The 13,223-nt window shown below is 46.4% G+C and overlaps 1 protein-coding gene across 7 annotated transcripts in view; it reads right to left on the bottom strand.

Annotated features, from left to right (window-relative positions):
* The window catches only part of SUSD1 (sushi domain containing 1), a 143,597-nt gene that overhangs the window by 81,413 nt on the left and 48,961 nt on the right, over positions 1-13,223 (bottom strand). For all 7 annotated transcript variants that reach the window (XR_016224821.1, XM_089319329.1, XM_089319332.1 and 4 more), the window contains exon 6: positions 8,511-8,690. Coding sequence is in view for 6 of the 7 variants with exons in the window: in XM_089319329.1 (XP_089175455.1) it covers positions 8,511-8,690 (180 nt within the window). In the remaining variant the exon portion in view is untranslated. The remainder of the gene's footprint in view (positions 1-8,510; positions 8,691-13,223) is intronic.

The raw sequence follows: 13,223 nt of genomic DNA on the forward strand, positions 1-13,223 counted from the left end.
AACTTCCTACCTTCTCCTTCCCTTTAGCGGGCTCACCATGACAACTGTAAATGACATCTCAAAGATGCCATCTGCCTCCAGCCTGTGCTGTGCTCTCTGCACAGATGAGATTACAGGAATGTCAGATATTTCATCCGAAAGAGCAGTTTCACAAAGGATGGTTGCCCAGGCGTCTGCAAATCAGATGGAAGGACTTCTTTACAGACATACCGTGGACGCTGCCCTCTTACGAGATGGCCTGGGAAGCTGTGCCTCACTTCTAATCATGCAGATCCCTGAAGACATCACTGGGAGTTCTCAGAGCTCTCTCCAGGGCTCTTCTATCCGCTGTCCACCGCTAATGGAATGGCTACCAGCGCCATGCGTCCTGCCATGCCAGGCACCTGCTACTAACGATCAGACCATCAGCCCTGCCCTCAAAGAGAAGGGTGTCTAATGGAGGGAAGACGCACAGGAGCAGGGGAGCTACAGCTCAGTGCTACCAAAAGCGACACAAGCATCAGGAGCATGGAGAAAGGCATCGGCTTTCTCTGGGAGGCCCAGGCATGAGCTCAGTGGATGAAGGGCTGAGGAGCGGCCTGCTCCCCGGGACAGGGAAAGGGTATGGCATCTTCTGAGTGGTGAGAGATGAATCTCACATGACAGGGAAGGGAGGCTACTGGGCCAGCACAGGGTCACACTGGGATTCAGACAGACTGAGCCCTCTGAGCAAGGGGCAGCTAACAGCAAGAAAATGATAGCAAGAGCTGGAGCTTTCAAAAGAGAACCCTGCGAGGTGTATCTTGGAGGAGACACTGGAGTGCAGATGAACCAGAAGTCACAGGAAAGGACGCGATCATGGGTGGCTAGCGTATGTCAGACCCAGACAGCTCGCTGTGGCCTTGACCTGGCTTTCATGGCAGCCATAAGAAAGAACAATAGAGAGAGCCAGAGGGGCCGGCGCTGTGGTGCAACATGTTAAAGTCCCAGCCGGTAGTGCCAGCATCCCAAATGGTTGCCAGTTCGCATCCCGGCTGCTCCACTTCTTTTTTTTTTTTTTTAAGATTTATTTTGTTTATTTGAAAGAGTTACAGAGAGAGGTAGAGACAGAGCGAGGGGTCTTTCCATCCACTGGTTCACTCCCCAGATGGCCACAACAGCCGGAGCTGTGCCGATCTGAAGCCAGGAGCCAGGAGCTTCTTCTACTGCTTTCTCAGGCCATAGCAGAGAGCTGGATCGGAAGAGGAGCAGCAACGGGACTCGAACCGGCGCCCATATGGGATGCTGGTGCTTCAGGTTAGGGCGTTAACCCACTGTGCCACAGCACCGGCCCCTGGGCTGCTCCACTTCTGCTCCAGCTCCCTGCTAATGCGCCTGGGAAAGCAGCGGAGAATGGCCCAAGTACTCGGGTCCCTGTTGAGACCCAGATGAAGCTCCTGGCTCCTGGCTTTGGCCTGGCCCAGCTCTAGTCATTGCAGCCATTTGGGGAGTGAACCAGAAAATGGAAGACTCATCCCCCTTTGTCTCTACCTCTCTCTGTAACTCTGCCTTTCAAATAAAATAAATCTTTAAAAAGAGAGAGATCAGAAGAATGAGGTGCGAGAGAAGGGACAGAGAGGAGTCCAGGCTGAATGCTGGCCTTATAGTCTGGAAGGCCTGAGTGGGTCGTAGCCGAAGGCACGGGTGCAGGTGACACACGCTAAGAGGACACAGAGAGGGCCCAAGGGACGCTGGGAGAGTCCACATCCTGAGGGAAACCATGGGAGACAGAGCAACACAACACAGAGGTGGGCGGTGAGCAGAGGGGCTGACGCCGAGGATGGGAAGGAGTGTCCCTTCCGTGACGGCCACCACTGCACTCCCTGGACAATGGCCTGAGCAGCTCCTCTAGGTACCCAGGGCGGCCTCTGCATCTCTCTTCTCTCTCAGGTTCTTCCTCCCCTGGTGGGGAGCCCGCTGTGTCTTGGGGATCTGAGGGCTGACTCTGAGCAGCAGTAGGTAAAGCAGGCCTTTGGCCCAGCCAGTTGTAAGACACATAGTTCTCTTTGGATTGGAAAAAAAAAAAAAAAATAACAACAACAAAACAGGGGCCCCCACAGCACCCAGCTGGATTTGGAAAAACAAAACCCTTGTGAATGATAAAGTAAGTACCTTTGTGTTGCTGTATTTGGGGGTAGGGGTGGGGGAGGGGAACGAGTTTCTACTTACATAAACATACACATAGAATATCATGTATTTGGGTATTCTGGTAGCATCTAGCATGAGAGAAATTCAAAAAGTTTATGGAAAATGGAATTGAAAGATGAGATTATTTTGGTGTAAAACTAACTGGAAATTCATACATAGCTTTTTCATAATTCACATTTTCATGAACTTTTTAAAAGCTTATTTTTTAAAAAAATTATTTGAGGGGCCGGCACTGTGGAGTAGTGGGTAAAGCCACAGCCTGCAGTGCAGGCATCCCGTATGGGCACTGGTTCAAGTCCTAGCTGCTCCTCTTCTGATCCAGCTCTCTGCTATGGCCTGGAAAAGCAGTGGAGGATGGCCCAAGTCCTTGGGCCCCTGCACCCGCATGGGAGACCCAGAGGAAGCTCCTGGCTCCTGGCTTCGGATCAGCGCAGCTCTGGCCTCTGCGGCCAACTGGGGAGTGAACCAGCGGATGGAAAACCTCTCTCTCTCTCTCTTTGCCTCTCCTCTCTCTCCGTAACTCTGACTTTCAAATAAATAAATAAATCTTTAAGAAATTAAAAAAATTATTTGAAAGGAAGAACAACAGAGACTGAGAGAGAGAGAGAGAGACATTTTCCACATCTGCTGGTTCACTCCCCAATGCCAGCAACAGCCCAAGCTGGGTTAGGAACTCCTTTTGGGTTTCCCACATGGGTGCAGAAACCCAAGCACTTGGGCCATCATCTGCTGCTTTCCCAGGTGCCTTAGCAGGGGACCAGATCAGAAGTGGGTCTCAAACTGGTGCTGATATTGGATGCCAATGTTCCAGGCAGAGGCTTAACCTGGTGTGCCATAGTACCAAGCCCTAAAAGTTCTTTCTTTTAAGTCTCAGAGTCTCAGAGAGAAGTAACACGGGTTAGAGCAGTGCTTTTCTACGTTGCATTACACACTTCAGGATGAGCTCTGGTGGCACATAAATCCATTTTTATATGATCACCACATAATAATTTTGTGTATATTAGAAAAAATACACGTAGTTTACCAAACACATGATATTACAAATATATTCACATATACTACAAATCTCTCTTTAATAAAAACATTTAAATTATAAATTTGTTTAAATATAAGGTGGGGCTGGCATTTGGTGTAGCAGGTTTAGTTACCAACTGGGACACCAACATCCCACATGGGCACTGGTTTGAGTCCTGACACTCTACTTCCAATCCAGTTCCCTGCTAATGCACCTGGGAAAGCAGCAGAAAATGGCCCAAGTACTTGGGCCCATGCACCCATGTGGGAGACCCAGATGAAGCTCTTGGCTCCTGGCTTTGGCCTGGTCCCAGCCCTGGCCATTGTAGCCATCTGGGGAGGGAACCAGCAGATGGAAGATATCTATCTCTATCTCTCTCCCTCTCCCTCCCTGTAACTCTTTCAAATAAATCATATATACACATACACACACACACACACACACATAGAAGTTGTCTTAAGAAATATATTCAGCAAATAATAATTTTATTATGGCAAACATCATTACAGCAGTACACAAATAATGTAAGCCTGGGAGACCCAGGCATAGGATAGAATGTGGTCTTCTGAGGGTTGCAGACCGGAGTTCAAACCCTGCCTCTCCTATCAGCAAGACACTGAATGACCCTGGGAAAGTTGCTTAACCTTTATGAGTCCAGATTACTCATCCATGGAATGAAAATAACAATGCTACCTTCACCGGCTTTACACAGCATGAAATGAAATCAAGCATGAAGGTCCCCAGCAAAGTCTGGCTGTGTGAGTTGGTGTTCAGGTGGCAGGAACTATAATGCCCAATATCCACACACATCCCGGCCACGGGACTATTTCCATAAACGTGTCCATGTGTCCTGGCTGACCTTTCTTTCCCACAGGAAATGTGGACAGCTCCAAGGGAGCACTCGGGACTGCAGGGGGATCAGTGAGCCCTGGAGGTGAGGCAGGTTAGGGGCTCCAGGAAGGGCACCTCCCCAACCCTGATAAACAGTATGTTTCAACAGAGACATTATCCTCCTCCCTGCGAGCAGGGAGTGAGTGCCAGCCTAATAATTATTAACTCAGATTCTACATAAAAAGCCAAATGACCGAGGCAGAATGCAAGCCAATCCCAGTCTTATCAAGAATGCATCAACCTCTTTGATCTTGAGGTGAACCAGCTCACACACATCCAGCTGCAACCTGGGGTTTTTCCAGACACTAAAGTAGTTGCCTAACACCAGCCGTCTGAAGTTTCCAGTCCAAACTGGCCTTTAAAAAAAAAAAAACTCTCCCACCATCCCACACTTCATTAAAAAAAAAAAAAAAAAAAGGCAGATCGGGGCTACCAATGCAAAGGAATACAGCTCCAGAAATTGTTTTTCTAAATAAATGAAAACAAGTAAAAAGATGAATGGTCCCATCTCGTGCAGACAGAGTAACAACCGAGGGAGAAGGCACCCTTCAGAGAGCAGGCAAAAAAAAAAGCCCAAGAGGTGGGAAAAGCCCAGGAAGGTAAAGGCAGCCAACGCGGAGGGAGTGCAGAAGACTGGGGGTGTGTGTGTGAGGAGTGGATGGAAAACAAAGAAGGTGAAGCAGCATCTCACTTCATTGCCAGAAGCGGCTCCTGCCCACCCCCTCCCCATCATCTGCACTGCAACATGAATTAATCAGCATGTAAATCACTCCCTTTAGCTAGGGAAATTGAATTTGGCTGCCAATCCTGATGGAGGGCGAAGAGGCCTCCTCACAGAGAGATCACAGCTCTCAGGGAGAACGCCTTTTCTTGCCTTAAATCAAAGCCTGCACAAGCCCGTGGCAACAGCTGCAGCTGGAGCCACAGACTTTGTGAAAGGTGGCAGGCTGAGGACGGTAATTGTAATTAGCAGTTACATAACATGTTTGTTCTTCAAAGTGCTCTACAAGCATCAGCTAATTAATAGCCTACCAAGCCCCATGCAGATCCACTGGTTTTTCATGTAGTGACTAAGCCTCGTACCCCCCACTGAATCCAGACCAGCTGGAGCAAGAAAGCAAATGGCTGAGAGACCAGAAGTTATCCCCAGGCCTCTTATCAGTGGCTCCACAGGTCCCTCTGTGCCAGGACCGCTTCCCAAAATATGGACATCAGTGTTCCAGGAGGCAGCTGCCTCGTTCCCTCCAACCAACTCCTGGAGGCGCTACTGGACACGCAGTGGTAAGCTGGAGCAACTCGGTTTCGTCCAGTCCGGCATCAGCACTTTGCAATTTCCCCAATCGGTAAGACTGGGACCCTGAAGTCCTTGGTGTTAGCTCTGGGTTTACCCTCGCTGCTCTGTGCAAGTCGGGCAAGTCTATAAGAGGACCTAGCTGGATATGTAGCTTCCCGTCCCAGTCTACCCTCTTGTGCTTCTGTGATTTGCAGACTTGGGCCTACATCGTCTTGGTGGAGGCCACTGAACCCAGCAATTGCAGGGCCGCAGAGCCAAGTTTTCCACCTACTCCAAGGATGTTTTCCCCAAAGGACTTCAGAGATCCATGTGAATTTGTCTGGAAAATATTATGTGTAAATATGCTTGTGCATTTCCTTAGGGGGGTCCTGGGGGAATCTGTTTCCCCTACTGCCTGATTAATTCCAAAATGGCAGTGCCTACAGATGTAGCTCACACACAGTACATGCGAAAGAAATACCCAGGGCATGAGTGGATCTCATCAAATTCCTACCCCCAAAATTGTTATGAACCATTGCTCTGTGAATAATCTCCAACAATCCACATGTTTTGCTTATTCTCAATATACTTTCAAATTGGCAAGACTCAAAACATTCTACCAGGGCCTGCGCTGTGGTGTACTAGGCTAAGCCTCCACCTGCAGTGCTGGCACCCCACATGGGTGCAGGTTCATGTCCCAGCTGCTCCACTTCCAGTCCAGCTCTCTGCTAATGGCCTGGGAAAGCAGTAGAAGATGGCCCAAGTGCTTGGGGCCCTGCACCTGCGTGGGAGACCTGGAGGAAGCTCCTGGCTCTGGATTGGCTCATCTCTGGCCATTGCAGCCATTTGGGGAGTGAACCAGAGGATGGACGATCTCTTTTTCTGTCTCTCCTTCTCTGTTTGTAACTCTGCCTCCAATAAATAAATAAAAATTAAAAAAAAAAAAATCTACAACGCTGCTGCTAGTTGAACCCGAGACAGGGACAAAGCAACTTGAGATTTCACTGTCTGGAGACGAAGCAAGTCAACATCCAGAACCATATTCCCAGTCCCATTCAAGACTGCACCCTGACCACCCATCACAACTGGTTCTTGGAGGCGGATGTTTGAAATGAAATGTGGAGAAGTGCACACTTCCGATTCATGAGGTCTTCTTTACACGAAGCTAACAAATTCAAGGAAAAGACTAACATGTGCATTGTGCGCCACACGTCCCAAAGTGCTCCCCACGGGCCATCTCACTCCCAACACTGTTTGAAGCCGGAACAACAGACTTTATTCCCCACCCCCTCTGCTTTTGACAGATAATAAAACTGACGCTTGTACTGCCTGGCCTGATGACACAGTTAATATAAGTATAAAATTAACTGAAAATTGATCTCTGTACACAACAAGAATGGGAAAGGAAGAAGGAGGAGAAAGAAAGGCGGGAGTATGGGTGGGAGGGAGGGAGGTAGCAGGGGAAGACGTATCACCATGTTTCCAAATCTGTATACATTAAATGCATGAAGTTGTATTTCTTAAACAAAATAAAAATAAAATAAATAATAAAAAAATAGCACTGCTAGAATTTGAACTGAGCTTTCAAAACTGCTTTTCACCAGCGATTCCACTTGTGAGTAAGTAGCCAAAAGAAATAAAAGCAGGCTCTCAAAGGCATATTTGTAACTGGTGTTTATAGCAGCATGTTCACAATAGCCAAAGGACAGAGGCAACGCAAGTGCCCAGTGACGGGTAACTAGATAAACAGAATGAGGTCTACACAGTGGAATATTAATTCATTAAAAGCAAGGAAATTCTTGCACATGCTACAGCATGGATGGACCTTGATGACATTACACCTGGTGAAAGGGGCCAGCGTTGTGCAGCACAAGGGTAAGCCTCAGGTTCCTGTATCAGAGCGCTGGTTCAAGTCCCAGCTGTTCCACTTCACTTCCAGCTCCCTGCTAATGTGCCTAGAAAGGCAATGGAGGATGGCCCAAGTGCTTGGGCTGCTGCCACCCATGTGGGAGACCCAGATGAAGTTCCTGGCTCTTGGCTTTGGTCTGGCCCAGCCCTGGCTAATGCAGGCAGTTGGGGGGAGTAAACCAGTTGATGGAAGATGAATATGTGATCTTTCTTTCTTTGTCACTTTGCCTTTCAAATTAATTAATTACATTTTATTAAGCTTAGTGAGATAAGACAGTCTCAAAAAGACAATTCCATAGGAATCTACCTATTTGAGATACCAAGAGTAGTCAAACTCCTAAGGGACAGAAGTAGACTGGTGGGTGTCAGAGGCTGTGCAGACTGGGGAATGGCACATTGCTGTTCAAAGGCTATGGAGGGGCTGGTGCTGTGGAGTAGTGGGTAAAGCCACTGCCTGCAGTGCTGGCATCCCATATGGGTACCAGTTTGAGTCCTGGCTGCTCCACTTCCAATCCAGCTCTCTGCTGTGGCCTGGGAAAGCAGTAGAAGATGGCCCAAGTCCTTCGACCCTTGCACCCACGTGGGAGACCTAGAAGAAGTTCCTGGCTCCTGGCTTCAGAACAACCTAGCTTAAGCCTTTGCAGCCATTTAGGGAGTAAATCAGTAGATGGTAGACTGACACTGACTCTCTCTCTCTCTCTCTCTCTCTCTCTCTCTGCCTCTGCCTCTCTGTAATTCTGCCTTCCAAATAAATAAATAAATCTTTCAAAAAAAAAAAAAAAGGCTATGGAGTTTCAACTTGGCAAGGTGAAAAGATTTGGAGATGGGTTCTACAACAATACAGAATTAAACACTTGAAAATGGCTAAGAAGGTGAATTTTTATGTTTGTTTTTTGACAATTAATTAACATTCAAAAACCTCTTTCCATTAAACCACATTTTTTCTGAACAGCTGTCAATAGAGCTTATGGGAGATGGCGGGGAAGGGCGAAGGCAATCATAGCCAGCCAAGCAGAGGAGACAAGAACCACTGTGACGGAAGGTAAGTTTCAAAAGATGGACGCATGAAATGTTCATTCAACTTATTTCCCCAACCCACCCTCTAAGTCGTGAGGATTTAGCTGACAAATCTAAGGCAGGTGCCCCCACAGGCAAATGGCACAGCCAAACACAGTACCCGGATGGAGGCAGCAACCTAGTGGCCCATGCCGCATGCTCTCATTGACTGTTTTGTTCCCAGAAGAATGGAATCAGCACCTGTGCAGGTTAAAGTGCTCTCTCTCCAGACGCCTTTCGCTGTGCAAACAGAGGTGATCTTTCCTCCAGGGCTCTCAAAGCCCTCCTGGCACTCATAGTGAGCCACCGCGCCGGGGCTGGAGCTGGGGTTCCCGACCAAGATGGCGGCCGGCACTTGTGGAGGGCTGCCACAGTCGATCTCTGCGAAGGCAAGCAACAAGTCACTGGTGATGAGCCTGAACTTCCAACTCTGCAAGCTCTGTTTTAGAGACAGACATTGAATCACAGCAGAGGCCACACACATGGGGAACAAGAAAATACTCACCCCAGCAAATAATCCCAAGTAGGGATTGAAATAAGGTTGCTCAGATGTACAGAAAACAAGTATGCCTAAAACTTAATGAAATTTCCAAATATGCACACTTAGAGAACACAAATTATGAGATTATTTACATATAAAGAATTTTTTAGTCTATGAAATAACACATTAGGGTTCTTTTAAACATTAATATTTTTGGTCCCTTTTACTATATGTCTGTTGACTGTTAACTTCTGTGTAAATGACAATGAAATTGTAGCAACTGCTATTAACTGAATAGTAAATATATACAAAACCTCAACTTTTTAATATAAATTAATGGATAAAGTACTTTCTAAACACTCAATTTCTATATACCTTTTTAAAAATATTATATACTCTTTGGTCTTTGTTTCTGTTTTTTTTTTTTTAACTTTTTATTTAGTTTCATTTTATTTGGAAGGCAAAGAGACAGAAACAAAGAAAAAGATCTTGTATCCACTAGTTCACTCTCCAAATGCCTGCAACAGCCAGGGCTGGGCCAAGCTAAAGCCGGAACTCAGAACTCAAAGAATATCTACCATGTGGTTGGGAGGGACCCAAATACTTGAATCATCATCTGCTGCCTCCCACGGTGCACACTGGCAGGAAGATGGAATTGGAAGTGGAGCAGTGACTAGAATATGGGACGCAAGCATCCCAAGCAGTACTTAACCACTGTACCAAACATTTGCCCTTGCACATACCTTTGAAAGAAAGAAAAAAAAAAACATTGCATAAAGGAAGACAAAATCAGAATTATTTAATGGGCATTGTGGCACAGTGGCAAAGACACAGCTTGGCTCTGGGGCTGGCGCTGTGGCATATTGGCTACGCCTCCTCCTGCAGTGCCGGCATCCCATAAGGGTGCCAGTTCATGTCCCAGTTGCTCCTCTTCCAATCCAACTTACTCTGCTATGGCCTAGGAAAGCAGCAGAAGATGGCCCAAGTGCTTGGAGCCCTGCACCCAGAAGAAGTTCCTGGCTCCTGGCTTCCAATCTGCCCAGCTTTGGATCGGCGCAGCTCCAGACAATGTGGCTATCTGGGGAGTGAACCACTGGATAGAAGACCTTGCTCTCTGTCTCTCCCTCTCTCTGTAACTCTACCTCTCAAATAAACAAATAAAAATCTTAGGAAAAAAAAAAGAAGAAGAAGACACAGCTTGGAATGCCTGCATCCCACATCACAGCACCTGGTTCAAGTGTGGGTTCTTCTGATTGCAATCCAGCTTCCTGCTTTGGCATACTCTGGGGGTCAGCAGATAGTAGTAGTTCAAGTACTTGGGCCCCTGCCACCCAAATGCAAGACTTGGATAGAGTTCCCAGCTCCTGCTCCCAGCCCAGCCTAGCCCAGACCTGGTTGTTGTGGACATTTAGGGAATGAACCAGCAGACAGAAAATCAATCCGTCTTTTTCTCCTCCTCTACCTCTCCTACTCTCTCTTTCCCTCTCTCACTCTCTCTGCCTTTCAAATAAATAAGTGAAACTGTTTTCAAAATTAAAATTATAAAAATGATTTGAAATTTCTTTTCTGTACAACCCTAGCTACTAGAAGGCAGTGGAATATTTACAGAGAAGTACATCTAAAGGAGAAAGGTGATAATATTACCACTGTGGACCCACTAAATTGTACTTCACATAAGAACACGAGAAAGTCATCTTCAAATATTTCAGTATTTTTAAAAAAATCTGTATGTGTGTCTTTCCTAAAAATAAATTCAAAACAACCATGATTGAAAAAAAAATGCATATCCTAAGGAAGAGGGAGAACCCAGGCTGGCTTTGAAGAAACACGAACGGCAGTGAAACGTGCAGATAAGTCTCCATCATCACTTGAATGTGAGTGGAAGCTCAAGCTACAGTAAAAGATTCTAGAACTCGGGGCTGAAAATGCAAAACAAAACTCTCTCTCTCTCTCTCTCTCTCTCTCTCTCTCTCTGCCTCTCCTTCTCTCTGTGTAACTCTGACTTCCAAATAAATAAATAAATCTTGAAAAAGAAAAATAGGCTCAAAGGAGCCTCTGACACAGAATTAAAGGTCTTAGTGGAACTATACTGGTTTCCATCCCTTCATGGATGCTGGCTGTGTTGCAGGATATCAGGTATCTCCCCGAGAGAGGCTTCCCAGAGCAAGCTCTCAACTGTTGTCATTGTCGTTATCACAAAGCCCTTAACACAACAGCCCAACCCACCCAACTGGTCATTTGGTCACGAGATTCAAGAAAAAAGTTGGCCTTTCGGTCCAACTCAAAGTCCTGAGCAGACAGGGGACCAGAACAAGTAGTCACTTCATCATCTCCCTCTGTCTGCCCCGCATGTCTCATGTTTGCGCACAGGGTTTTGCTCCACTTTTGTACTTGTTTACCAGACACAAGACCCTTGGCACTCATGATTTTCCAACATTGAACCTTTAGATATATTTACTGGCCAGAAATATTGCAAGATATGAGTACATCTGAGTGTACACAAGCAGCCAACCAAACAGGTGGTTAATGTTTCCTAAGACTGCCCAGTCATTGTTGACGGCTAAAACATCTTCCAGTTTAAGCCAGAAGTCATTCTGTTGCAGCAGGAAGAAGTGGGAACATCAGTGAAGAGGTTGAGATTATAGGTTCATGTGGGCTTAAGTATCCGGAAGAGCTCCATGGAGAGGTTAGGCAGGGAACAAAGTGACAGGAAGTTAGGTTAGGGGAGAATCCCTAAAGAAATGAGAGGACAGAAGATAACTAGACAGGTCTTAGAGAGAGAATGGCAGGAAGCAGGCATTTAGCTGGTGGTTAAGATGTCCACATCTGATACTGGAGTACCTGGGTCCAATTCCCAGTTCTGGCTCTTGACCCCAGCTTCCCACAGATGCAGGCCCTGGGAGGCATTTGGGGAGTAAACCAGTAGATAGGGGAGTGCTTTCTCTCTCTTTTTCTCTCTGCCTTTCTATCTACATATTATCTATCTATCTATCTATCTATCTATTAGACCTCTTTGACTGTTGGATCAAACGGGAGAATCGGAGAAGAACAGGAACAAAAGGGAAAAGTCAGGCAGGGTCAGCGGGAGGTGGACGGACTTCAGAGGTGATGGCGAAGATGGGAAGAAGGTAGACTGGAGATGCATTCTGGAAACAGCACTGAACATTCTTAGTGATAGGTCAGATGCGAAGGTGACAGGCAGGAGGAAGTAAGAATAACTATTATCTATGCTTATATGAGTATTATCAATACTCTTCATTTGACTTTTATTTCCTGCTTTGAAGATTTAGTAACTTCTAATGAAAATATTATGTCTTCCAAATACAGGATAGTTTCTAAAAATCAGAATCTTTTTTATGTCATTCTTGTACCTCCACAAACCTACCTAAAATCACTGGTTTTACATAACTACCTAATAAATAGTTGTTCAATGATTTCTTTTTTAAAAAATATCTATTTATTTATTCAAAAGGCAGAGCTACAGAGAGGAAGAAGTAGAGAAAGAGAGAGAAGTCTTCCATCCACTGGTTCACTCCCCAGATGGCTGCAATGGCTGGAGCTGCACCAATCCAAAGCCAGGAGCCAGGAGCTCTTCCAGGTCTCCTACACAGGTGCAGGGGTTCAAGGACCTGGGCCATCCTCCACTGCTTTCCCAGGCCATAGCAGAGAGCTGGATCAGAAGTGGAGCAGCCAGGACTCAAACTAGCGCCCATATGGGATGCTGGCACTGCAGGCAGCAGCTTTACCCACTACTACATGCCGCTGGCCCCAATCACTGATTTCTTACAACTATATCATTGTTCAGGATGCAATAAATGCTACTTTGATATGATAATTAAGTAGCATTTACTTTCCAGAGAGAGGCAACAGACATCAGTCAATCTTAAGTACAAACAATGAGACAGACAAGACTTCCATATTAGTACCCAAAAGAGGTAACAAACACCTACCTAACCCCAAACAGATAACAGTAGAGAAAAAACTCCACAACTAGTATCAGCCTCGTATGGAAAATTCTAGAAAACTGTTCAGGCCTCAAGAATTTCAGCAACAACAGCACTCACTGAAATCCTACTACACACAGGTAGTTTACCAGACCTGTAATCTCTTATTAATTCCCCACAGGGCACCACACAAAATATGTGGGTTTTTTTCCCATGTCATCACACGTATAAAAATGAAGGCCTTAGTGCTCATGTCACACCCAAAGGTCACACTACTAGTAAAAGATAGGGCCAAGAGGGGGATGCATTTAGCATGGCCGGTAGGGCACGGCTTGAGACACTGGCATTCCATATCAGAAAGTACCTGGGTTCAACTCCTGGGTCCACTTCCTGTCAAAGCACATCCCAAGAAGTAGCAGATGATGGCTCAAGTACTTGGGTCCTTGCCACCCAATGTGGGAGACCTGGACTGAGCTGTAGGCGCCTGGC

The sequence above is a fragment of the Oryctolagus cuniculus genome, chromosome 1 (genome assembly GCF_051225735.1).
Source record: "Oryctolagus cuniculus isolate XC-2025 breed Fujian yellow rabbit chromosome 1, ASM5122573v1, whole genome shotgun sequence".
In the NCBI taxonomy this organism is placed as follows: Eukaryota; Metazoa; Chordata; class Mammalia; order Lagomorpha; family Leporidae; genus Oryctolagus; species Oryctolagus cuniculus.